At 42.9% G+C, this 26,231-nt stretch overlaps 1 protein-coding gene across 1 annotated transcript in view; it reads left to right on the top strand.

Annotated features, from left to right (window-relative positions):
- PDIA5 (protein disulfide isomerase family A member 5) overlaps positions 1-26,231 on the top strand; it is a 104,348-nt gene that overhangs the window by 52,672 nt on the left and 25,445 nt on the right. The window contains exons 12-14 of the mRNA XM_075757065.1: positions 17,826-17,896; positions 18,963-19,126; positions 21,684-21,814. Of these exons, the coding sequence (XP_075613180.1) occupies positions 17,826-17,896; positions 18,963-19,126; positions 21,684-21,814 (366 nt within the window). The remainder of the gene's footprint in view (positions 1-17,825; positions 17,897-18,962; positions 19,127-21,683; positions 21,815-26,231) is intronic.

Consider the following 26,231-nt stretch of genomic DNA (forward strand, 5'->3'; position numbering starts at 1 on the left):
CTTTCTGTGGAGGTTTCATAGAGCCATGAACTCAAAAGTCCAGGCTTTCCTTGTTTGTGATGATTGTTAAATACACAAGGCATGAAATATTTGTGAAGTTGCTGACTTCAAGTTTAGGATGGAGATGTGCTGCTGGAAGAGACATTTTGTAAGCTGAGTCAAAACATGACTGAAGAGTGTAATGATGCTTAAATAGTCTGAGGACTCATCATTTTACAGCATGATTTTCCATTTCCGGCTCATCTGTGTTGTTTGCTTTCAAAGCAGAGCTCTGGTTGATTGAGCAACTCAGCTTGAGAACTGTGAGCTCCTGAATCCTCGGTCATGGCTGCTGATGTGTCATTCTGAGCATTTTCACTCCTCTGCTGCAGATTGTTCTCTGGCAATATGAGGTGGTCATTACGTATTGTACTGAAGTATGCTAAAACTTGATCTATCATAGAATCATAAAATGGTTTGTGTTGGAAGGGACCTTAAAGATCATCTAGTTCCAACCCCCCTGCCATGGGCAGGGACACCCTCCATTAGACCAGATTGTCCAAAGCCCCATCCAACCTGGCCTTGAACACTTCCAGGGATGGGGCACCCACAGCTTCTCTGGGCAACCTGTTCCAGTGCCTCACCATCATCATGGTGGGAATTTCTTCCTAATACCTAATCTAAATCTCCCCTCCTTCAGCTTAAGGCCATTACCCCTATCACTACATGCCCTTGTAAACAGTCCCTCCCCAGCTTTCCTCTAGGCACCCTTTAGGTACTGGAAGGCTGCTATAAGGTCTCCCCAGAGCCTTCTCTTCTCCAGGCTGAACAACTCCAACTCTTTCAGCCTGTCTTCATAGGAGAGGTGCTCCAGCCCTCTGATCATCTTCGTGGCCCTCCTCTGGACTTGCTCCGACAGCTCCATGCCCTTCTTATGTTGGGGACCCCAGAGCGGGATGCAGTACTTCAGGTGGGCTCTCATGAGAGCAGAGTAGAGGAGGAGAATCCCCTCCCTTGACCTGCTGGCTGTGCTTCTTTTCGTGCACCCCACGGTACAGTTGGCCTTCTTGAGCTGTGAGTATGCGTTGCCAGATGATGTTGAGCTTCTAGTCCACCAACACTCCCAAGTTTTTCTCCTCATGGCTGCTCTAAGTTCAGAAAGTCCCCAGAACTTTTGAAAACTAATGCAGATCTGGTAGTAATACTACTTACTGTTTGACTGAGAATGCATTAGGATGGGGGGGGGGGGGGTTTCATGACTTGACATTTTAGCTTGAGCAATAAAATGCAGTGGGTTGCCCGGGGTATTGCTTTCACAAAGCTCTTCCAGCCATGCCACTTTCATGTTGTCCTCCTGTACGCTGTTGGGTGGAAGAGTGCATTAACCACTTTGCTCACCTAGGATGCAAGTTCTTTCAGCCACATAGCTGGTTCTAACAATTCTTTGTGCCTGCAATGGAAGGTTTAGGCTCAAATCTGCCATGTTGGGTGATACACAGCTTCTGTCTCCTCTTGCTGCTGTGCTGGCAGTTGCGCTTGGGCGAGATGTTAATTTTCATGGGCATGGATTTAAAGGTTAGGGCTCTGGAGGCAGGCTGTGTGTTCACAGGGTCTTGGCACGGAGGCTGAAATCCTGCTTCCCTTTAAGCCAGCAGGAGTTAGCTCCAAAATGCCTTTTTTGAAGGTCTGCTCATAAGACTCATTTGAAAAAACATACCATAATGAATTTCCTTTGCCCAATGAAATGTCTAGGGATTTGATCCACCAGGTGACTGGCTGCTGTTTTGTCACTGTGTTCACTGGATTATTTGTAGTAATGAAAGTGGGACCGGATATTAACGCCTGGTCTGAAAACCATAGCACAAGAAGCAGAACTGATGAAGCCCGGTTTGCTCAGGAGTTATACTTCGTTACCCAAATCCTTCCTTCCGCCAGATTTCCATGCACCCTGGCGTGCAAGCGACAGCACGGGCTGCTGCTCCTCAGGAGCTGTACACTTGTTGGTTTGGCTGAACAACTGCTGCCAAACAGAAATGTAGCTGCTGAATTTCCCTCCTTTCCCTCCCTATGCACAATGGCTTGGGATAAGTGTCCTCTCTCTGTAGCCCCAGATCTCTGTATATTTACAGAGTTTTAGTGGTATTTAAAAGCTTTCTTGTTCTTGGAGTTTGTAAATGGGCAAAGGAGTCCAGTCATGTATTTGGGAGGAAGAGGGGGAAGAAATTGACAGTTGGCCCTGCAAACCTTATTCCTTTAGGAAGTCAGATCAAAAATAGATGAATACACACTACAGTCCATTTTTTACAGTAAATTCAAGTTAGTTATAAATCTGAACAGGACTCTGTTCAGTTCTTAGTTTTTTTAACATCATCTAAAACACAAATAATACAGTTTTTGGCGTAATGATATCGTGTGACCCATTTGGTGAGGGGCACTTCCAGCTAGGTATGTTTTGTACTAAGGAGCATTCTGTGCTAAGGTACAACAGTACTTTGGCAAATGCTGCTCTGAAAGTAAATCAAATGCCTGAATTGGGTTTTGCAATCTCCTGATAACGTGTTCCAGCTGCTTGGAATTGGGATAAAGAATGTTACTTACCAGAACAACTCCATTTTAAATGCAACTTGAATATTTGGGGCATTTTATTTTCATTCAGGTGGTAGTGGTATGCCTATGTGCAAAATCCAGCTTGTCCACGTGTAAAAGATCTGTGTGTGTAAGAATCCTCTCTGGGCATCCTCAGCAGAGAGTGTAAGACTTGCAAACTGATTAACGACAGACAACTATCATAAACAGTTATCTCCATGATTAAAAGATCTTCTCCTTGCACTCTTTAAACATGCTAATGGAGTAATTTTATGAATAGCAGCAGATAAATTACTCCAGTAAAAGAAGCGGTAAAAATGGAGGATGTTTTACTTATTACTTTACCTTGGTATCTTAGGATGAGAAAGTTACTTCTAAAAATTATGTATTAATTAAAAAAAATCACTAAAACAGATGTACAAAATTGGCCCAGAACTCAGGATATACTTCTGTGTAACTAAGAATACGCAAGGGGATTTCACCACTGGCCTGGAATTAGCAAGTACTTAAAACCCTGTGTCACCGTGCAGTGTACACGTGACTTGGGGTTTTTCTAGCATACTGTCAATCTTGTGTTCATGAGAAATTTTTTTATTAGAGGGAGAATTCTTTCAGTGATGCTTTAATTGCATAGTCAGATGGCCAACACATCAATAGAGTGTAGTATTAAAAGATATGTGAGGAATTGGAAGCCTGTTATGTACCCCACCCCCAAATGCTGAAGATACAGCTGAACCAAATGCATCCCTGTTAAATACCTGTGAACAGCAGAATTAGGTACTGTGATGAATGTGGCCAGTTGTGTCTCCGTGCCTGTGGCTACTAATGATCATCTCTGAGGACCACACTATAATTATTTACAATCAGTTGCACTTACTAGCCCAATTAAAGGTATCACAGCATTTTGTGTGAAGTGCAGCCTAGCATAACTGGGTTCAAGTAGAGCAGCTACGTGTGATTTAAACACATCAGGAAGGTCTGCAGCATGCAACTTACACCTCTTGCTATCAGAGACCTTTATACCTTTTCTGCAATAATTTAGCACAACCATTAATCAGAAGATGTGCTGCTTTGAGTTGTTACTGCTGGCCCTGAGAAATGTGGGTGAGTGTGGGTAGGCAGAATGAGTTCATCCTGCTTTTCTTTTGCAGGTCACTAGGGACACGAAGCAGGATTTTTAACCTTCTGAAACTCCTTCGTAAAGCCCTTAAGAGGATGTTCAATATATCTGAATATTTAGCATAGGTAAACAGCAACTCAGCCAGCCAGGAGTCTGAAGGCACTCTCTCTCCCCAGCCATCTGCAAAGGGTGTGCAGCGTTGTGCTCCTTATTCAAGCACTTTGCTGAAATTTTGTAATTGCTGGTGGCAAGCATAATAGTGTTATCCCGGATATATCCAGACTGGAGTCTTGTAGACAGCAAAAGTGTTTTTTCCATGTGTTGCTGTTGTACCCAGAAACTTCAGTTATGAACTGAGATCTCCTGCACTATACAAAAGAACAAATAAATGGCCCTTTCCTCCAAAGGATTTGGAGTTTTCACTTGGATTGATCATATTTGCTAACACGAGATAGCACAGTTATGTTAGCAGGCCTATTTCCGAGTCTGTAACAGCAGATGTATCGCACCAACCAAAGCTATTTCTCTACCATAACATAAATAAAGGCACCTGTGCAGCTTGTGATAGTCTTGTGTAGCAATGAGGATAAAGATGCCATGTCCGTATGTGCTTCTTGATATCTGTGCCTACAGCTGATCAATGTATTTAGATGCCCAAGATAACAGCTGGGTTCTGAATGTCTCTGCATATGGGTTTTGCTGCTAGTCATGTGTTGTTAAATGCTTTAGTAACATGGAGACTCGCTGGGATTTAAAATGCTCCTGCCTCACTTGAGCACAAAAAAGCCCTGTGTGTGTTTTCAGTTTCCCCATCAAACTGTTTCCTGAGTCAAATGCAATTTTAAAAATAATTCTGTGCAAGATATTTGCCAAATTAGTGCAGGTTCCTGTCTTTCTGACTTTTTTTTTTTGTCAAAGGAATAAAAAACTCCCACGAATTTTCCTGTCTACATTTTTCACAGCATTTATCTCCGAGTCTTGCACAAAATAAACCTAACCAAGTTGCTGATAAGTCAATTCAAATGCTACTGAAGGGTATTTAAAGTCTACGATTGAAATTAAAGTCATTTCAGAAGGGGGTTCTAAAAGTGTCTGCATTTCATGCACAGGAGTTACTTTCCATTATGTTTTGTTAAAATGTTAGCAATGTCATTTGTGTCAAAGCGTACCTGTTCCTGCAGTCTCGTGCAGACTAATGTCCTGGTGCCACCAGGAGCTGTAGCCTCCCCGGGTACATTCAGGAAGTACTGATCTGAGTAGTCCTCATTGCTAATTAGTGGTGGTCATCAGCCACCTCTGAGAGCTTGGGGTTGCGTTCCCCATACCCTGTCAGCCGTAACAAAGTTCATGGTCCAGTACTGATGCCAGAGGTAATGAGGGAAAAGAGCACTTTGGGCCTACTCTTAGTGTGAATGTGCATTTGCTTTTTAAGGGATTAAACTATTAAAATATGTTTCTTGCAATGTTTCTTCCTAGTCCATAAGCTTCAATTCATGTTAAACCCGTCTTCTTCCCAGTTCTTCACAGGACTTCTTCAGAGACTTTAAATAAGCTGTAGTTGCTAGACTTAAGGTTAGAAAAAATGTCAATACCCTTAGTGGGATATTGGAGCCATCAATTTTCCTCCCATGATAAGGAGGAAAGGCAGGGAAAATGCAGTGTGCTCTTTTTTTTTTCTCCCCCCCCCCCCCCCTTTTTTGTTTTTGGAAACTGCTATGAAGATGCAGCCCTGATAAACCTTTTCTTGATTTCCCCCCGCAATGGGGGAGAGGGCAAAAATAAATCTTGAGATGATAAAATGTACTATAGTTTTGATGCGTTGTTGAAATGTCTGCAAAATTCCTTTCCTGTCCTTGGATATTTTTTCTCCCTTTATAAACCAGCCTGATACATTACGCAGTTGGTGCTTTCCAAAGCCAACTATTCAGCTTTGCAGGTTTTTAATTGCAGAGGGAGCTGTTTTATCAATTTAGCTTTGAAAAACAGCTTTTCACACCCTTCCCTCCTTCCTCCGGTGCATTAAAACCCAAGGTTTTAAGCCACTTTATGGACTCATTATTAAGAATGCCAACCAATTAGCCCAATACAGATGAAGGCCTCCAGCTTCTAACCAAGCAGCGGACTTGGATCTCTCCCTACCAGTGCACCATCATTGGTTTCAGTGGTCTTGTTTTTGTTTCTTACTGCTGCATGTGGTGACATTAGGATGTAGGAATCCATTGCTCGCTTTAAATATAAAGTAAAGCAAACCCAAAATATGCGCACAAAATCAAATCTGTTTTTTTTTCAAACTGGGTTTTACAACTATAAATGAATGTCTCCCTTTCAGACCCCCACTGGTTCCTTATGAAAGCTCTTTATGAAAGCAAGCTACCATTGCAGTGTGCACTAATTGCTATGTCTGTTGGCAGCCTCAACAGAAAGGCCACGAGTTGAAAAGGCTGAAGAATTAATTTACTGTGCAGCCTGAAAAAATAGCATTTCCAGCACAGGTCAGCAGCAGCCTAACATTGGCAGCTGATGATAAATAAATAAATAAACCTTTATGTTTTTCCATAATTCAATCAAGGATTTTTTTTAAATGCAAACCAATGCAGTTAACTAGAAGTTAAAGGCTTGTGGGTTATCCGAACAAAAAGCAACACTGAATGTGGAATGGATGGAAATATCCTTTAATTTTTACTTGTCCCTGTCATACCTGACATTTGTGATTTTTAAAATAAAATATTGGCTGCGTTCCATGGCTAGATAGGGAGCTTTCGGTATCTGCCTTCAGATGTACAGCCTCTAGGATGATGACAAACAGTAGGTAGCTGGGAAGCTGTCCTTGTTAGGTCTGTACTAGGAGCCCCTTTAATTTATTTAATATCTTGTAGTGGTAGTTCTTCATAAGAAGCTTCAGCCTGTCTGCTGATGGCATCAGTTTAGTTTGGGAGGAAAATGCTCCATCACCAAAATTCTGCCTTCTGGCCTTAGCCTTCGCATCAGCCAAATTGAGTGTTTCAGAAAAGCCATGCGTCTGGCTGGTATCCTCATGGAGGGGTCTCAGGTACCTCCCCAGGAAGAGCGTCAATAGCAGCAATAATAGCATCTACTCCAGTGTCCCTCCATGTCTGCGCTCTGTGCTGTTGTTTCCAGTTGTATAATGTTGATCAGTCGAAGATAACTCTGTATGAGAAGAGCTTATTGAATGGAAGAAGTTGCAGAGAAGAGCTGTGTTTTCAAAATACGCATTAGCTGTGCGAAACAGCAGGGAGTTGGAAGCCGGAATCTTGGCAGGATGTAGCCCTCGGTCAGGGGTTTGCTTTAGAGTTTCCTGAAAGGTCTTTATAAGCTTTGCCAATCCAACCTGGCAAATGAACTCTATTTCTTAAATTGGACTTTCCGTATGGGTCGTACTCTAAAAACAATTGTGCCTGTTACTCAGTGATGCTGTAGTCAGAGAAGAAAATGAAGGCAAGCAATTCTGTGCTGCATCGGCTGCAACCTGAAAGGGTTACTGGAAGCTTGTAGTGCGTAAGGCAGGTCATGTGTTTGGAAGCTTGGCAGATGCCACATCCAGTTGATATAACTATGCTTACTAGTCCATGGCATGATAGACACAAAGAGACATGCACGTGTCGAGGTGCTTGCTGTGGGCTCAGTCCTGTTCCTACTAGAGCCAGTGAAAATGCTCTCCTTGCTTTTAGAGTAATTAGAGAAGCTTTGAACAAGGCAGACTTTCTGGACCATTATATAGGTCATAGACAGTACCTAGTTCTGCTGAGTTTCGTGGTAAAGCAGTGCAGATGTCAGGATGGGCTGTTGCAATATCCTAATCACTGAAAGATTGAATTGTTGTGCCAGGGCACTCAGATGATGAATGTTGCTGTTTAAGAGTTTGGATAGGTAGGTGAAGAGATCTGCTTTGGTTTCAACATCACGTTTCCTGACTCTTGCATCCCTTAGGCACCTAACTTTAGTGTTGCCTTAATGCATTTTTAATGGAATGTATAACAAAATGCTTCCCTGGACAAGTGTAAATTGTGCCAACTTTCTGTTCATTGTATGTATGTACTTTTTAGCTGTATGTTACTGGCAGGCTCCTGGAATAGATACATTCTTTGCATAAACCAGTTAGAAACAGGTGAATTCTTTGCTCCTGAATCTGCTTCCACGGAAGTGAGCAAGTTCTGACTGTTGATTTCAGAGGACTGGCACACTCAGACTAGGTTCATCAATATTTAAAAGCATGTAAGTCTACAACAGGATGTTGCTTGATATTACATATATTTGAGTATCACCAAAAATCTTAGGGAGTGTAAACAGTTCAGTGCAATGACCTGCCAGTGCAATGAGCTGCCTCATTAAACTAATTACAGCAATGATTTTCAATAGAGGATTTTAGGCACCCATTAAAACAGGAGTTCTTGAAAATGCAGCAAACCAGGAAAATTAAGAACCTGACATGGATTTTTCCTTTAATGACCCTCCCACTTATTTTTAAACTCTCAAGAAATATAAAAGTCAATATGGGTTTTTAGTGGTGCGTAATATAAATAGGAATGTGGAGAGTATAAAAAACCTATTAACTAGCTTGTGCAGTAAAACTTGATAGGATACCTAATGAAAAGGGTGAGGACAGTAATGGCAGAGTCCATTGCCTCTTTTGTGTCAGTCTTTTGATACTAGAGCACACAGTTTGTGTAAGATGATTGTCTTTTTGAAGCAGTTTGTGCTCTTTGAGCAGAGTAAAATCATAAAAAAGGATGATCCGGTAATAAAAGCGATAGCCTAGGCCTGGAGATGTAAAAGTTTCGTTCCTTGCCTTGCTTTGATTTGTACAATTGTGTGACCCAAGTCACTAAATATTTGTCTCAGTTTCCAATCTGAGAAGTGGAGATAACATTTAACCTTGCATGGGAGTTTAATGCAGCGAGCCACATCCAGACTGTGCGATGCTCCAGTACTGCAAGAATTGGGATAGGGAAGGCGTATTGTAACTGAACGTTGCAAAGACTTGATTAACACAAAGGAAATAGGACGATGCCTTTGGCGTTCCCTGGTTTGTGGCAGGCAATCAGGCTTTGGCCCTCAAGTTTAGGAAACCCCATCTGCCACCGGGTAAGCACACAGACAGCTCAAGATTATTGCAGCTAGAGCTGATGACTTGCAGCCTGGTTACAGCCTGCGCCGAGACATGAAGGGAGGAGCTTTGGCTTGTTCTGCTTCGGCTTCATACCAGGAAGAGTAGCAAAACCAGACTTTTGGGGTGTTTGTGTGTACTTTGCCTTCGGGCTGGATCTCGACTTGCTCTGTACCATGGTGCTGTTCTGGGGACATGGCATGTACTTTGAATAACTTACTTGCTAGCAGTTGTGGGTATTGAGAGCAGTATGCAGGACAGTAGTAAAGGAGGAAAGAAAGGAGCTGAAATGTGGATACTTGGGTTTTGTGAAATTTGGGGGATTTGTTCAAAGTGCATCCCTGTATGCTTATCTCCAATAGGGAGCAATTAGTTTCTCTATTAAAGAATACATTTGCAAAGGATATTCAAATTAAAAAAAAAAAATCTTCTTGTGAATGTGTGGCAGGCGGCGTGAAGGGAACACTAGTTTCTTTGGGGATTTGCTGCCTCATTTCTTGCATTACCTTCCCTCTCTACTACAAACTCCTTACCGACTAGCTGAGACTACTGCAAAGGAGTAGCTGTGGCTGCCAGAGGTCCAAGGGGCAGCTGAGAGGTGACAGCTGAAGGGAGGTTCGCCCCATTCTTCCCTTCTCTGGGTATCTGTTGTAAATTATTCAGAGTTGGTTTTTTTTAAAGGACTTCTGTAATTTTAGCTGTGAAAGTCCACATTTGAGCGTGTGAATTGGCTGACTGTCCTCCCACAAGTTTGACCCCAGTGTACGTATAAGCCCTTAACGCTCGTTGTAAGTTCTGATGGGAGTGAAGTATAAGTTATTTTTACAGGTTTACTTCACTTGCCTCTAATGATGGGTTAACAGTAGGAATTAGCTTTAGGAATTAAGCACTGGGTTTATTTCTTCTGAAATAAATTAATTTCCTTGCCTGGATAAGCTTAATATACGGTGCAGAGCTCTCATTTGGAAAGTGCCTTACAGTATCTCTGCTACTTCAGTCATTACCAGTAGAGTTTTCATTATCAAGTTTATCTTCCTAAATACTTTATGGCTTCAATTTTTATTACCCTGTGGAAGGTAGAGAATTTACTTTAAAGGGCAAACAATGAACAGAGAAACCTACAGTGAAAGATTGCTTGCCTGCCTGCCTGTCTGCTCCGTGTGCCCTTTCAGATGGTGAGTTGGCAAGTGGTGCTGTCTTTCTGAGTTATTAATAAATGAATCCATTGCTTTGATACTGAGATATTATGCTGATGGTGGAGGTGTGTCTTCTGGGGTCCCAACTGCTTGTGATTAGTGAGCATCCCAGCACACTTCTAAGTAGCTGAATGCATCTCAGCTGGTAACCACTTTTGCTCTGATTTTGGACAAAAAGTATACATCCTGTATAGTATCCCTTCCTGATACTTGACTTTTTTTGGTATCTTCACAGTAATAGCCAATGGTACCATTGCTTTTTACTCCCCTGCCCCTTAAGCTGATGCACTTTGGGACATACCTTTCTTAGGAAGATCTTTTTGCATTGCATCCATTTTGCTGATGTTTTATACAAATTGCATCCTAGGCAATCATTTGCTTGCTGTGCTGTTTTCCTGAGCTGGACATTCACAGCTATGTTGTCTAGTCTCTGTTCTCTGGCATTTTCGTCACTAGATCCAAAGTATAAAGTCTTTCCTAGTGGGGTAAGAGTGTGAGGGAAAGCAGTGCACCTTCTCTTCCCTTCCCCAGGCAAAATTTTGTTGATCTTCTGGCAATGGAGAAAGGGGGGATCTTTTTTGGATGTGGAATAATTATGGTTTAATTGAGAAGGAAACCTTCTGGTGGTATTTTTCATAATCTCTCAACAATTTCACCTTAAGGCAGCCATTCTGTTGTCTCTCTCTTTCACGTTTCAATAGGGAAAGATTAATTTTCAACACCTACTCAGGGCCATGTTCCTCCAAGCTGGTGTAGGAAGTGTAATGCATATCTCCCGATGCCAGCTGATCCACCTTTGTTCACTTGTTTTCCCACCCAAGAGCCGGTGGTAGGAGGCACCATCGTCTCCCAACAGTGATTTCCACCAGTTGCACCATATAGTTTTGACTAAGAGAGTATATACATGCAGTGTAATTTCCAACAGCTGGAAGCTGAAGCCAGATTTGGAATGGAAATAAGGAACCATGTAACTTTTATTGTTAGTTTATTTTAAATAAAAATGGTGGTTAGCTTAAAGCTCTTTCCTGGACACGTGTTGGAGTCTGTGCTGTGGAAGATGGGGGTATATTTTTCGAAGGCTAATTTTGGGAGCCCAGCTTGGCGAGGGCTGCCTGAAGGGTGAAAAACAGAGAAAGCACACTCTTGAGGGCAAGATAAAGCAGAAATGTCTCTCCTTGCTTAACTGTCAGGGACCCCTGGGAGGTAACAGCCTGTGGCTGAGGTTAGCCTTGGAGAATATTCACCCTTTCCCCTGAGCTTTTACATCAAAAGAACATATGCTCCGGTGTGACCAGAAATGAAGCCAGAAGCATGTGTTAAGCAGGGGGTCATCAGAGCTGTCATCTTTTAAATCCCGTGCAGGCAGCCTGCAGGACCTGCTTGGTGTTACTCCCGCTCTGCGCTGAGCCTTCCCCTGCCGAGGTCTGTTGGTGGCTGAAGGTAACCCTTCTGCCAGAGCTGTGAATACGGCATGGACGCAGGCAGTGTTCCCGAAGGATACGTTTGGTTAAGCTCTCTTCTCAGTTTGATCTGATTTATATTATGTATGCAATGATCTGACTGTCTTTTTAAAAAATAAATAAATAATCTGAACTTGTACTGTAACTGTCTAAAGCTGTTATGAGTTGTCTTCTGCTGAGCAGATTCAGTGATGCAGGGAGGGGGGAAAGAGTTACGTCAGCGTAGAAAAGACAATCAAGAACTGGATTTCAGATGCTTTCATCTCTACAACAAAGGTGATCAAGTAGGGAGGTGAGGCTTGGCTCACTCAGCGTGCATCCCTGCGTACCAGGCAGATGTCAGGGAGTTTGTGGTGGTGGCCTGCTCCTGTGGCCTGCTCAGGAGTTTGTTGGTGTCTGTCTGAATCGTTTGGTAGTGACCCAGACTGTGCTACTCTGTTCTTCTCAGTGCCCTGAGGCTTTTCTTTCCCACAGGGACACCTGTGCCTGCTGTGTGCACTCTGCAGCACATGCACGAGGTGCTCCCGAGAGACGACGGCTGGGATGGGGTCACTACCACCTCAGCAAGTCATATGGATAGGAGAAGGGGTGACTGATTTGTAGTCATTTGGTGCCTCCACTTCACACTGAATCGCTGCTGGAAGCATGCAGGGACTTTCTTCTGCGTGCACATGCTGGGATTGGATTTCCACAGATAATTGCACACACTGACTGCACTGCGAGTTTGTGGTAATGCCAGTGAGATGGTGATAATGGTGGGGACAAGATGCTGTACTGCTTTCCTGTCACTGGGATGAACTGTGCAGCCCACACAGCCGAGGCGTCAGGCTGCAACTGCAGAAATGTAGCATGACTGCAATAATCCAAACTGCTGAAGTATTTTCCTTCTAATTCTGTATTTCTAGTTCCTCAGAGTCTTTTCCAGGCTGACCCTTTGCAGGCTTTGTCTTTTGTAAAGCCATAACGCTGTTTGCTTGTCACTGCTCCCTAAGCAATGTAATACTTGCTCAAATCAAACCTACCTTTAAAAGTACAGTAGTGAGGTGGGGGGGTCTGAATTTGTGTATGCATGCACATATTTCTAGCTGTTGAAAATCAGAATTCAATGTCATATTAAAGGTGTTGAAGCTGCTCCTCCTGGTCTTATAAGAAAGCATCAAGCCTTGAAACATCTTTAAGTATCTGGAGTTTTACCTGGGTGGGCAGTGCTGCTAGTGAGGAGGAGAGGGATGGTTCGGTGGGAGTAAGTAGCCAGAGGGAAGAGGATGCATAAAATTTCTTGAGCTCCCGATCCTTCATGAAGTGATTTTTTTTAATTTTTTTTTTTTAAAGCAGAAACCTGGAGAACTGGGCATGGCCTGATGGCTATGACGATCATGACTATGAAGCGAACATGCAACCAACATGGTTGCAAATTTGTACCTGTGATTACAGGGAGAAACAGCTGCTTTTGTCATCCTCCCTCTGCCAAATTTGTGGACGATTTCCTATCAGATGTCTGCAATGCAGACGGCTGAATTATGCAAGGGAATCTGTAGCTGTTGCAGTTTATGCTCTCCTACACTGGTGAAGAAACTGTAAGCTGCCTTGTGTCAAACCTTAGAGCTACTCTTTTACACGATGCGTAAGAAATCTTTGTGTGTTAAAGATTTCCACAGCAGAAGAGAATATATTTGTGTTCTTACATAGGTGATAAGAAGGCTGGGACTTGTGTGTATCCCTGCCCTGGCTGCAAGGATTATGTCTGCCCCACATGTACGCACTATTGCTTTTATATACACAGCTATATGTTCAAAGTTAACAACAAGGCATGCATTAAGGGCTGGCTATTCTGCTGTGTTGAGCGGTCGCTGCTTCTCTGGGAATAGGACTGGAGAAACCAAAGGTGTATCCCCAGGTGTTAAATGTTTAGAGAGCAAAGATGCATCTGAATTTTTTGAGATTTTTTTTTTCTTTTCTTGAAGTTGTCTATAAATCTTCCATGAGTGTAGCCTGAACTGCCAATGACACACTTGCTGAAAGCAAGACATGCTTTGTGCTTCAAATTCGTTTTCTCATCAGGCTAATGGAAGTATTTTTGGTATGCAGTTATAGATGGATGTAGAGCAATGATACAATAAATAGCTGGTATGCATAACAGTACTCAAGCAGTCTGTCGATGGCAGAAACATAATGATTCTTTAAAATCTTTATTTGCAATTTAATTTATCTCTAGGGTTCTTCATGTCAGAGATTCCTTGTCCGCAACCGTCTGAATGTTGGCTTTTATCTCTTGCTTGTCATGTACGCTTCAGATCCTCAGACAACGTTGTCTTGAAACGAGAGGACGTGACCAAAAGCATGGTGTTTGTTTATATAGCCGTAATAACCTGAAAGAAGCAAACAGTGAATGACAGAGAGAATCAGAGATTTATGTTCTGGGGACAGCTCTAAGACAGCATATGCAGGAGCTTAGCTGGAACTGCTTGACTGGTTTTCTGCCTGTCTTCTGCAGGCAAAACTTGGTTTTAACAGTAGAAGTGTTTGCATTAGTTCACTTCTGAAGACGTTTGGAGCAACTGTGCTCTGTATTGTGAGTCTTTGCCATGTGCCAAACAGGCTTTAGCAAGGGCCTGTCTTGTACCAGATGTTCTAGCACAGATTTTTGTAAGCTTTGACTTCTTTTTCCTGTCTTGTAACACTCCTCCCTCTAACACTTACTCCATGTACTCTTTTCCATCGAGCCTTGGTCCTTGCAGCCTCGGGCTCCTTTTCTGCAAGAGGAAGAAAATGAGGTGTTGAGAGGTCAAAGGAGTTGTCCAGAACTGTTCAGCAGAGCCAGGCACTGAATCCCTACTGGTTTCTGCTGCCAGATGGATTGTAACTCTGACTTGCACCTCCACGGGAGCTACTTGTCTTCTGCAAGAAAAGACCGAGGCTGTAAGAGTCCTCTTGTGTAGACACCTACAAGTTCCTTGGGTGTTTCCAGCAGCTGTGAGCCAGAGAGGCTCAGAGGATGTCAGTGCTTGGAGTAGGCTGCAGGGCATCCTGGTGTTGACTATGACCTTTCTCTTCTCACCTGGGGTGGAATGAATCGCTTCCCTTACTTAGTCTTTTAATGTCAGTATACACTTGACATGACAGTGCATCTTCTAAGAGCACATCTATCACAGATGCCCACTACAGCTCTGTGGGCTTCCTTCCACTGTCCCAGCAGACCTTATGCAGCACATTGGAGCATCTGGGCTCAGGTCCTGTAGGGTTCTGGCTATTTTCCCATTCATTTTATGAACAGAAATAATCTAAAACTAGAGGAGCTTAGTGCAGAGGGATACAGCTGCTGCTGAACAACCTAATGTAGCAATCAAAGGAGAAGCAGTGACCTTGGAATTCATTTAAATGACTTTTTCATTGGCCTTGAGAATTTAATGGCAATCCTCACAGGATTATTGAAAGTTAGGATAAATAATCATAGGAGAGATTAATTGATTTGCAGTGCATAGGTCTGACTTCTAATTCATATCTCCCCTTTTCTGCAATGGTAGGTAGAAGCAGGCTGTAGCACGCAATGGCAAAATTCTCATAAAAATGGCCTGAGAAGCATCGTTTATCGTGGGAGAAGCTCTTAAGATTCGTTGTCCCTCTTTCAGATTCAGTTTAATATGCTGGCTTTTTTTCCAGGCTGGCATATCGTGCTGTCCTCTGTCAGGGGTAGAACAAGCATTGCATGATAAAGATTTGAGAACTTCAGTTTGCATTTAAGTGCCTTTAAAGACCTGATCCTGCTTCCCCTTTATTTTAAGCGTGAGTGAGTTAGCTTTGTGGCAGTCAGTAGTGCTGTGTCTGTGTGATGTTCATGAAAGAGCCTGAACAATGACATTTCATAGTCTGGATATCTTTCTCCAAAATATTACTTACATGAATTTCAGATGCTTTGGATTTTTTTTTATTTCCTGGGTAAAGTATGCCTAGCTGGTTTGTTTGGGGGGTGTGTGTGGGTGTGTGTTTGATTTTTTTTTTTTTTTAACTCTGCATAGGTTTGTGAAAGCCCAGGTTGTTTGATGCTTTTGGTTGGTCGGATCTACTATTAATGATTGTGGAACATAGTGTAGATTGTGTGGATACCATATCTAGAGCACAGTATGAAGCTTGCTATGGCTGGAGGACACGCTGTGTAAAGCATGTAGTTACCCCTGCAAAAAAGTATTTTTTTGTACAAATTTGAGCCAGCTAATTCAGAGAGGTTCCCAGATATCTGAGCTGGGACTCAAGACACCCTTTATTTAGACGTGAGGAAGAGCAGAAAATGAATAAAGTTCCCTGCTCCTAAAAGGAGAAATAAATCAACTTGGGCAGGTGTCAAAGGGAACTGTCAGCCCCTTCCGCAAAGCCATATGCCTGCAAGTTTTCTGTGGGTGGCAAATAAATCATTTTGCCAGCCTCTTTCGTGCTATTAACCAAGACAAGCAGTGCTGAGACAGTAACTCTTCCTCAGCCTTTTCCAGCTTCTTCCTGAATTCACCTCTGAAGCTGTTGCATCCGGTTCCCAGCTTGGTGGCACGTGCTCCCGCCACCAGGTAAAACCAAAGCAAAACTTCCTCCTCCAGCTGAGATCCCCTCGTTCTGCTGCTCCTACCACATTAAAGCGTTGGGGTTTGCTCAAAAGAAGGATGTGGGGCTTCTTAAAGCTGTGGTCGCTATGCAAATGACTAAGCGGTATGGACCTTAGCTGGTGTTTGAACTGGAGTTTGTTCTGGGATCAACCATTTGGGTATTTGCTGTAATTCTTAGGTGGGATTTGCAGTCTTTATTCAAATGTGTCCACCCTGTTCTAGAAACATGCCCTGAAAGCGTTTCATGGTGTGCTGCGGTGGTTGGAGCTCTGCTGAAGTCCCCGTGTGCTGTGGTGAAGTTACACCTGGACGTCGTATCGCTTCTTGGCTGCGAACACGCTTTGACTTGTGCTGTACAGAACCTGGTTGTCTGGTTGAGTTCAGGCCTAGGTTTGCGTCTGCCGGCTTCGGCGGTCATCTCGTTAGCGGGAATCAAAGCAGCGCTGTGGTTCAGAGCCCTGGGTTTCTTTTCTTTTACACAGTGGTGTTAAAAATAGCCCTGACCCTGTTGCCTGTACACCTCAGAAACAGCTTTTGCTGAAGCTGCATTGAAACAGATATCTAGCCATATTTTCTGATACCACTTTCAAAAGCTCAGCAAAGTCTGGGCGTCCAAGTGCCTGTTCCAACAGTAACAGCTGAAGAAAGAAAAGCCGGCTGCTGCTGCAAACACAAGGTGAAAGGGTGGCGAGGGATTGCGTTGAGATTACATTGCGCTGGGGCAGGCGAGTGCAGTGGGTCTGGGTCATGCAACGGGCCTTACTACAGCTCTCTGCGTCTCCAGTCTGCGCGCAGGAGCCGGCCCTCACCCTGCCTGCATGTCGATCTCGGCCACTTCGTCCCTTTGCCCTGTGGGGACTGTGGTTGCACTGGTCCCTGGGGGGGGCAATAGTGGCGGGCGGGGAGGCAAGGAAGGGGCTGTCCCCGAGGCCCAGCGTCGTGCAGGTGCTGAAGCGTAACTTCACGCCGTGGCAGGAGCCTCACCTGGTCCTGAAAGTTCAGCTTGCCTGGAAGCAATTGTACCGGCTGAAAGCAGTTTAATTTACACCCAAATAATTTGGTTTAAATCTGCTTTTCTCACTCATGCATTCATTTTACTTTATTGTAATGTCAGCACTTAGCAGTAAAGTAATGGCAGATCTCTGGAGAACTTCACACAAGCGAGAAAGCACCATTATCTCGGTTTTACAGGCCCTGCTTATGTTGAGAACATATGTGGTGGTGTAATTACACTGATGTGACTGAATCAGTGCAAATCCTTGCTAGAGGGACATGCTGCACCACTGTAAAGCGGGGCTTATTATCAGTGCAGTTTAATTCAAATTACATTACTCAATTAAGCTGTGCTAGTATAAGCCTGGGTTTAAAGTCGGGAAGTCACATGAGGACCTGTGTTGTTTTGTTTTTAAAGCAGATAAAGATTTGGAAACTGAAATGGGTGAGGTTTGCCTCGCCCAAGAACATGCTAGAAACGATGGGCTTGACAAGTACCGTGTTTATAGTACTTTCTGGGAGAGAAGAGGTGTGGATGTGAATTCAAGGGGTTTATTATTATTTTTTAATAGATTAAATTCTTTGTTTAAACCGTAGTGACCACTTTGGAAAAGATTCTAAATCATACTAAGGCTTTACAAATCAATTAAGTAAAATGCATACTAAATTCTAGTAAATCTCTACCACATGGTTTTGGATTTTGATAATGGCTAGATGGGTCAATGAATAACCATGGCGTGTACAACTTAATTGGATTTTTTTTTTTTTTGGCAGGGTGCGGGCACTGTAAGAAAATGAAGCCAGAATATGAGAAGGCTGCAGAGTTTCTGCATGTAGCCAGTGATGTAAGCTAATTTCCTTTATTATATCCTTCAAATAATCAGTAATAAATAACTGGAGTAATAAAAGTGACTTTTCTCCCTACAACAAATTCAGCTGTTCTCATCCTCCCACAGGACCCTTCAAAATGTGCTTCCAAAGTACAGTCTCATCGCTAATGCATGAGCCCTGCCAAAGTCTTAGAAAGAACATTCTGTCTTGAACGAAAACAAACTCGAAAAATGTTTATGTATTCTGCTGTAGGCCTTATACATAATATGATCAAATCCAAAATGGATTTTTTTTCTCCCATACTTAAAAGCATCGAATATGAAGAAACATAGGCTTTTATTTATGAATTAGATTTGGAAAAAAACAAAAAGGGGTTGATCCCTCTTTCAAATACCCTGGTTTTATGGTTGCATCACTCCATTAGTGATGGAGTGATGCAACCATAAAAGCGCTCCATCAGCATGGCTGGAGAAGAGAGATCCAGCAATAGAAGTATTAGCGTTATTGATTCAGTCTCACACTGTACACCATGCGAGAAGAGAAGTAGGAGTAGTGTCCCCCATACTTTAAGCATCTTCAGTGGAGACATCTAGAGTCCCTTTGTTGGAGAAGAAGGAGGAGATGAGAAAAACAAAGATCAGATGAATCACATCCTACAAGCGTCTGTATTTCTGTGACTCTAAAGGTGGTCCATGTATAGATGTCCGCTAATTAGGGAAAGATGAATTTGCCTTGAAGTAAACTTGTCTTTAACAGTAGTCATTTGTTCTGGGAGAAATTGGATTTGTGGGAGGAAATGTCATTCCTGGGAACAGCTCTTAAACATTATAAAGTGAATTATGTACAGGGAATCCTGTCAGAAATGGGAGAACAGGTAACGCTCTGGTTACATGTAGTCCATAAGATGTCCCTTCCTGATTTTGCATCAGTCCTCTGTGTCTTTCTGTGTGTGTCTGTGTGCTGAGTACGTGAGAAAGCGAAGGCACCTAGATCATGAGTGATTGCCCCCGAGCCCACTGCTTCCTGCCAAAGGGGTGTGTGTATGTTGCTGAGCTTTACAGTTAGTGGTCTCTGTTTTAGAGTCCAGGTGTCCTTGCAGCAGTTGATGCTACCGTCAACAAAGCGCTGGCAGAAAGATATCACATCTCGGGGTTTCCTACTTTGAAGTATTTTAAGGATGGAGAGGAGAAGTACACTCTGCCACACCTCAGAACAAAGAAGAAGATCATCGACTGGCTGCAAAAGTAAGTTTTGAGGGTTCGAGATAGTATTCAGGTTCCTGGTTACTGGCTGCTGAAGACTGCTCTGGTGAGGAAGTAAATCTTAAACCTAGCTTCATTGACTGCCTAAATCCCTTGCTAACAAAACCAAATTGAATTCCAGTATTCAGAGCCATACAAACATGTATGTTAATTATGGTCTCTAATACACCAAATCCTTTATTTGCTGCAGGGTTTTTCATAGTTGTCCCAGTAATTCTTTCCCAAAATAAATATTTTTCAAATATACCGTAAGCCTCTCAGCAGACAAGGAATAGCAATGGCTCTGAAAAATAAACAGAACATTTGTTGTTCCCTCCTTACACTAAGCAGATTTTATTGTTAGTAACTGAATTTCTGCAGTTGTACTTCTCTGTTTCCAGCATTTCAGAGCCAATGCCTGGAACACCAGCTACATGGGGCTGAAGGAAAGCCAGGGAGACCAACAAAAAAAGCACCTCTGACTGGACTTCCCAACTTTTCTTGGGTGGTGTGCTACAATATGCAGAATTAGGTTTGATGTATGATGAAAATAATTTCATTTCAAAGAAGTAAATTGCTGGTACAATTCTCTCTTAAGTATTCTGGAATAAAATATGCATTTCCTTTAGGTACTGTAAACCTAATGTATTTTCTGCATTATTCAATGGGAAAAAACTGCCAGTGTTTTGTGAAGTTTTTAAATCATTTAACTGTTAAGTACAGTTGGCATGAGGAATGTAACCTTAATTTTTCCCCTCTTATTTGGGAGAGAGGACGAGGGTTGTGTAGGGGTTTTTTGGTTGGGGTTTTGGGTTTTTTGTTTTGGTTTGGGGTTTTTTTGGTTCTTTTTTTCATTTTAAATTACATCTCTGAGTACTTCACATCAGGTAATAGATAGGGCCTGGCAGGTCTTTGTAGCATGTTGGGAAGTTTTATCTACATTGTACATTTAGACACAGTACTTCCTTGGCCTCCCTGCATACTCAGGCTCCAGGCTGCAGGCTGCAGTGTCAATACTGGATGTTAAGTCACTGTCCTAGTTTCACCAGTTTGCTTGAATACTTTGAACGCTATGTAATTTGTATTGAGTTTAACACTCAGGTTGATGCTGTCTGTACCTATTGGCGGATGAATAAGCAATGAGGAGGAGAGAAGGAGTGTTAATCTCTTCCGGATCCCGTTGTGCCTCTGGAAGACTTTTGTCTGCAGCCTCAGGTGGTCAGCAACACAGGGGAAACCAAGGCTACTCTCCTGCTCTGACTGCTAGATGCTCTCCCAACTAGAGATGTAATAGAGCAAGATCCTTGTTTGCTGACCTGGGCTAAAATTGTCACAGCTGCACTGAAGCTGGTGGAAATAAGGGTGTATCTAGGCTGCAGGCTGGAGATAAATGCACAGCTTGTGTAAACCTGTCCCAGTGAGGGGTCAAGTTGCAGCCACGTGGGTTTTGGCTCCATCCCTCTGTGCTGACTGTAGTTTGTGCTGCCACAATAGGTTGTTACCAGTGTCTGGGTAGCTTATTTCAGGTCAGCATGAGGAGGTCTGTGTGAGATGAAGTCACACCTCTGACTGTAACTGTTATCGATGATAGCTCACACCAACTGTGCTTGTGTGAAAATTCAGACCAGCTGCCCTAATTCTTTCACTAACAACTGGCAAATCAGTATCGATGGAAATATGATGGATGTCCACCAAGTGACCTTGAGTAGAACTTTAAAAATCGAGTTTTTCTCCACTTGATTTTTATGTACCTGATACAACTTAAAATGGTGTCATTCGAAGTGACAGGAAAGTCTGAAAAGCTAATTTATTACCGAGGCGACATATGAAGGTCTTTATACCGTGGCACCATTCTGATGATTTTATATAAGTAATCACTATTTAAGATACAGCAGGAATGAATTTAATGAGTCTGAGAGAAGTCTGTGAGCTGGTGAATAGCAGAAGTTTTGTTAGAGGCGCTGTAGATGTGCGGGATTGCTCTGATCTAGTCAGTATGTGCAGTCGTAATTGAAACCTGACATTCTCTTTATCAAGGTAAAATATTCCAGTTCAGTCACCCCCAGTCTTCCAAGTGGAACGATGCTGATTATTGCATCCTGGCTTTAATATCTGAATTCAAGAGAAGGTCATGAAATTCTTTATGGAAGTTTGCATGATAGTGATAAAGAGTACAAAAAGGATGTTTGAATGGAAGATGCTGTTCTATATTGGTTGCCTTTTGATTCCACTTGCTTGCTCTTCTTCTCAATTCATGCCTATGGATGACACAGTGATACAAGAGCAATGTTTTTTCCGCCTAGATGTTGGATGCAATGCAGGAGATCTGTATTCTGCATTCCTACTCATATACCTGAGTATTATCACTTAAATTATATTGAGTTCCAGAAATCAACTTGCATCTTTCTTTGGAAATGTTGAGCATGTTTTTCTGTTGCACAGACACCCCGATGGATTGTTCGACCTCAGTTCCCTCATGGTAGTTATGACCAGGACATGATGCCCTTTTGCCTGCTTCCAGAAACATTTTCAAACCAGTCTCATTTCCTTTCTTTTCTAGTCCTGAAGCACCACCACCACCTGAGCCTGCATGGGAAGAAAAACAGACTAGTGTTATCCACCTTGCTGGAGAAGACTTCAGGGAGTCCTTGAAGAAGAAGAAGCACACTCTTGTCATGTTCTATGCACCATGTGAGTAAATACCTCTCTATGTGCATGGGTTTTATAAACCCTACAGTTTATGTCCCCAGACTTTTAAGGGTAAAGAGCTGATTCTGAGTAGAACTGTGTGGGACCATCATTGGCACCATCATTTATATCTTTATAAATGGAAACAAATCAGTATACGGTGTGTATTTAAAGAGTTATTGTGTTAATGCAGACACCAAAGCAGGCAGGGGTACAAAACCAAAACAGATTTATTTTCCTCTGCTGCATTTTATGGTCCGTATAACAAAATGTGATCCTTTATAGTAGCACAATGGACATGGAGAGCCTGACTCATTAGTGCAGCATTTCAGTAGTGAAATCGATATAGTGGTGTAGGAGGAATCAGTCCCCAGAGGCTGAGAACAAATTTTGATGGAATAAATTTTGTCTGTAATAAATCTACATTTAAATCTCCACTGGGAATATGGGCATAGCTTCCTCTTTCCAGATTGTTTTGTGTGCATCACACGCACACTTTCTTTTTGAAGCTCCTGAGAATGTTGCTAGAGAAGTTTTGAATCAGGTCCGTTATAAATTAGGTGAATGGGAGGGACCTCTTCTGTTTTCCTGTGTTGTCCCAGAGACAGGCAGACTTGGTACAGGTTCTTAACTTTTGAGGGGTCTGTGAAAGGGAGAAGATAATCCTGGCACTTAATATTAGGTAGTATTAACTCCCTTTTATAGCGCCATGACTCAGCCCCCCCCCCAGATGCAAGAAAAATTCTTCCCTGTCACATGGCCAGCCCTGCAATTAATGGATAACCTTCAGATAAGCAGTTACTAGCTTGTTCCCATTAACCTGAAGGGGTTCCCATTAACCAGAAAGGGAGAAAAAGCTCCAGTCCTTAATGTTTAATCAGGCGACCCCTTATTTTGCTTTTCTGTTAGAGAATTAAACATGAATGCTTTTGGGCTCCCATGAAGCCCTGCTGGATGTGGGATGTAGGAGAAGGGAGGGGTGCAATTCAGAAGGGAGATTTCTGGAAGGTTGTAAAAGAAAAGGGAAGGGGACTTAATCCCTTCTCAACTCCAGTTCCCACCACCTATTGACTAAAAATTGCCCATGTGCCAGGAATTTCTGATTCATGGACCTCAACTGGTTAAGAGCAAGCTGTAACTTTAAAATCAAATGATTGCACGTGAAATGGTAAGATTTAGGAGTTCGTTGTCTCTTGAGTTCTCTTTACCTGATGAGTGACTTTCTGTGGAAGAGAGAGATTTATTTCCCTTTTGGTTTTTAGCTGCATCTTTTAAGGCGCTTAAATTCTTGATCTTTTTTTAAGGCCCTGTTTAAAGCAAAGATACTACGTGCAATGAGTATGTAGCTCTCAGGGTTGAAAGCATGAGGCAACTTGCCTGATGGGCTAATTATGATACTGCTGTTTGCAGGTTGACTTCTACCCTTACACCAAGAGGGGTGAATAAAGATCAGCCTGGCCCTGTCTGTACGAACGGGCTGTAAAAGCAAGACTTGCATGATGTAAGACTGTTGGGTCCCTTGAGGCTGCCCTTCAGACGTGTTCTTCTTGCACTGTTTTGGATACAGTGCTGCATGAAACCACCTATATACAGGACAGAGAGGTGTTAACTGGAACCACTTCTGGCCTTCCCGTGACTCCTAAGACAGTCAGCGTTGCTGTTGTGTTGTCAGTATGTGGGTCATGCAGAGTTTCGGATTTGTCGGGTTTGTTCTCTGTAAATGTGGAAGTGTCTGCGTGCAAAGCAGAAAGCAGGCGCACAAAGGGAGTGCAGCGAGCCTACCCTTTGTTGGGTGCAGGGGAAAGTAGCAGATGAGTACCTTAAATCTCTGGTTTCTGTGAAATAATCATTAATGCAGTAGAACGGTACAAATCATTCTATTTCTCTGCCTTTCTGCAGTAATAATGTGCTTTGTGCTAAATTTGATAGATTAGCTTTTGTTTACCATTTTCTCAGTCTTGAGACCTCTTGGAGCTTACTTTGCCAATTAGTCTTAACTCGCTTATTTTAGTGCAGAAGAAACGCTGCTAAAATTGCCGGGCCCCATTACCTCAAGTAATTTTCTTTTTCTATTCAGATCCACATCTTAGGTCAGTGCAGACTCACAGTATGTTACTCCATTCACTTGTGACTCTATGACAGTATTTGTTACACTTACACATATGCTGAGATATTTTAAGATTGGGGGTGTGTGTATACATGCATATATAAAGTATGTTTATATATAAATATTTATGCTAAGAAATGTATCTCTCATCTGCCATTAGAATTTAAAGCAGAAAGTTGAATGTTCTGACCTTTGTAAAGCTTTCAGCTAGAGTGACAAACCTTTAGGCAAAGGCCACAGATATATATCTTACATGCAAATTAAAATGAGGTCTGGCTTTTCTGTGGCAGCTTCCAGTTGAAATTACTTAATTTGTATAGGAGAACCATCAATCTGCTGCTGTGCCGGTAACTCTGGACTGAGCTGAGTGGTGCTTTAATGGTTCTGAACAGTGCTTCACAGTGATTTAGCTCCGGAAGAGAAGACTGCTACATCCACGTGGAAAAGATGGGGAACTCATTACTCCATCACCTTGAATGTGGGTGAAGCGTAAAGGTTATTCCTAGTGCCTGTGGAATATTTTAAGGACTGAGAATCAGAATCAAAACTCTTGAAATTACTGGGAAGAAAATTCACTCCTGTGGACTTGACACCCACAGAGAGTGATGCTCTTGATTTCACATTCCCATTTCTCCCCGGTGGCATCCCTGTGCACTGTAATGACTGATTTGGGGGAGGAGGCAGCTGTAGGGGCAGGTCCCCAGTACTGACTTGGGGCAAAAATGCCAGCTGCAGAAAAGCTAATGCTCCTTCTGCCAATAACTGCCTTGGACCTGGTCTTCATCTGGGTGTCCATCGGGTAGGTCTGTACCCTCTCTGGCCACCACGCCACACAGGCTTGTGGTGCTGGCTGCCACTTGTTGCTGCTTCTCAGGGCTAGCGTTTGCTGGTGTCTGCGCTGCACAGCACCTGGCCTGGCTCTTCTCTGGACCCTTGTGAGGCTCTTGTGGCCCTAAGATGTAATTGTCATCCCACTCCCTTATCTGAGTTCAAAATGCCTAAAGCAAGAGGAGGAGGATGCAGTCTGCTGAAGTGAAGCATGATGCCACAGGTGTGTCTTGTGTCGTGGGGACTCCCATGAGGGGTTTGAGACACATTTGAAAGCAGTAGGCCTATTGCAGTGGCATTTGAGAGGTGTTTTGGCAGGGTGTATTGGATCTGTATCTATATTATATCCATAGACCAGTCCTTGGAGTACTGGATATCATCAACTACGCTGGGTTTCCTTTTGTAATTGCTTGGCTTTGTCTAGAGATGGGAAGAGGAGACAACTAGTCTGAGTATGGTTTGGTGTACACACATAGCTTGGTATGTGAATGATCAGGATTTGAGGGGCTGTGGACCAAATCAGGAAGTGAGCCAAATGGACAAGAGTAGATCCAGCCTAGCCCAGTTAGACTGCAGCCCGCAACCAGCTATGACCAGAAGTACACTAGCTGCATGTTTGTGGTCTGCATCCAGAGCTTGTTTCAAGACTCACAGCATGAAATGCCTGCATCCTGGACTAACCAGTTTGCATCAGTGCCTCTTCTGGGATCAACGCACTGACTTTTCTGTCTTCTTTTCCTTACATCCTGACTATTTGTTCGTAAAGCTTATCTACCTGTGTTTTATCTGCATTTTTACTTTTATGTGCTCTCTCCACTCCATTATCCCAGATAATTGAGATTTGACTTTGCCAATGCATTAAATTTTAACCTCCTCCTACTATATCACTGAAGACTCTGCAAAATAGCAGCAGTTAGTTGTGATTAGTTGTCAGAATCACAAAGGGCAACAAAGTTCCAGTAAATAACATGTCTTCTCAATTGGAGATGTTTTTGCTGCATTATTCAAACTGAATTAAGGGAAAAAATAAGTGATTGAAGTTAGGTGAGCATTTTTCAGTTCAATAGGGAGATGCCGATGGTTCTTCAGGAGTGTACTGTGGTTTTAACCCAAACTTCTGTCTAGAGAAGCCCTTGGAGCCATGGAATTTCTTGTCAAGCCAATGCAAAGACCCAAACAAAATTAACGGCCATCACATTCTCTCACTAAAACTCACATTGTTGCCTGTTCTGCCTTGTTCATCCCTGGAATTTAATATGCTTTTTTGATGTTATAATTTGGTGATGTGACTGTGAAGTTTTAGCTATTCCTCAAACTTATTCTAGGTGTTTTCTGCTCTTGTGGAAACAGTTCAGAGCTGGGGACACAGACTCCATAGATGGGCATCCTCGATTGCATTAGGCAGAGCATCACCAGCAGGTCCGGGGAGCTGATCCTTCCCCTCTACTCGGTGCTGGTGAGACACAGTTGGATTGCTGTGTCCAG

This window comes from Balearica regulorum, chromosome 6 (assembly GCF_011004875.1).
Source record: "Balearica regulorum gibbericeps isolate bBalReg1 chromosome 6, bBalReg1.pri, whole genome shotgun sequence".
Lineage (NCBI taxonomy): Eukaryota > Metazoa > Chordata > Aves > Gruiformes > Gruidae > Balearica > Balearica regulorum.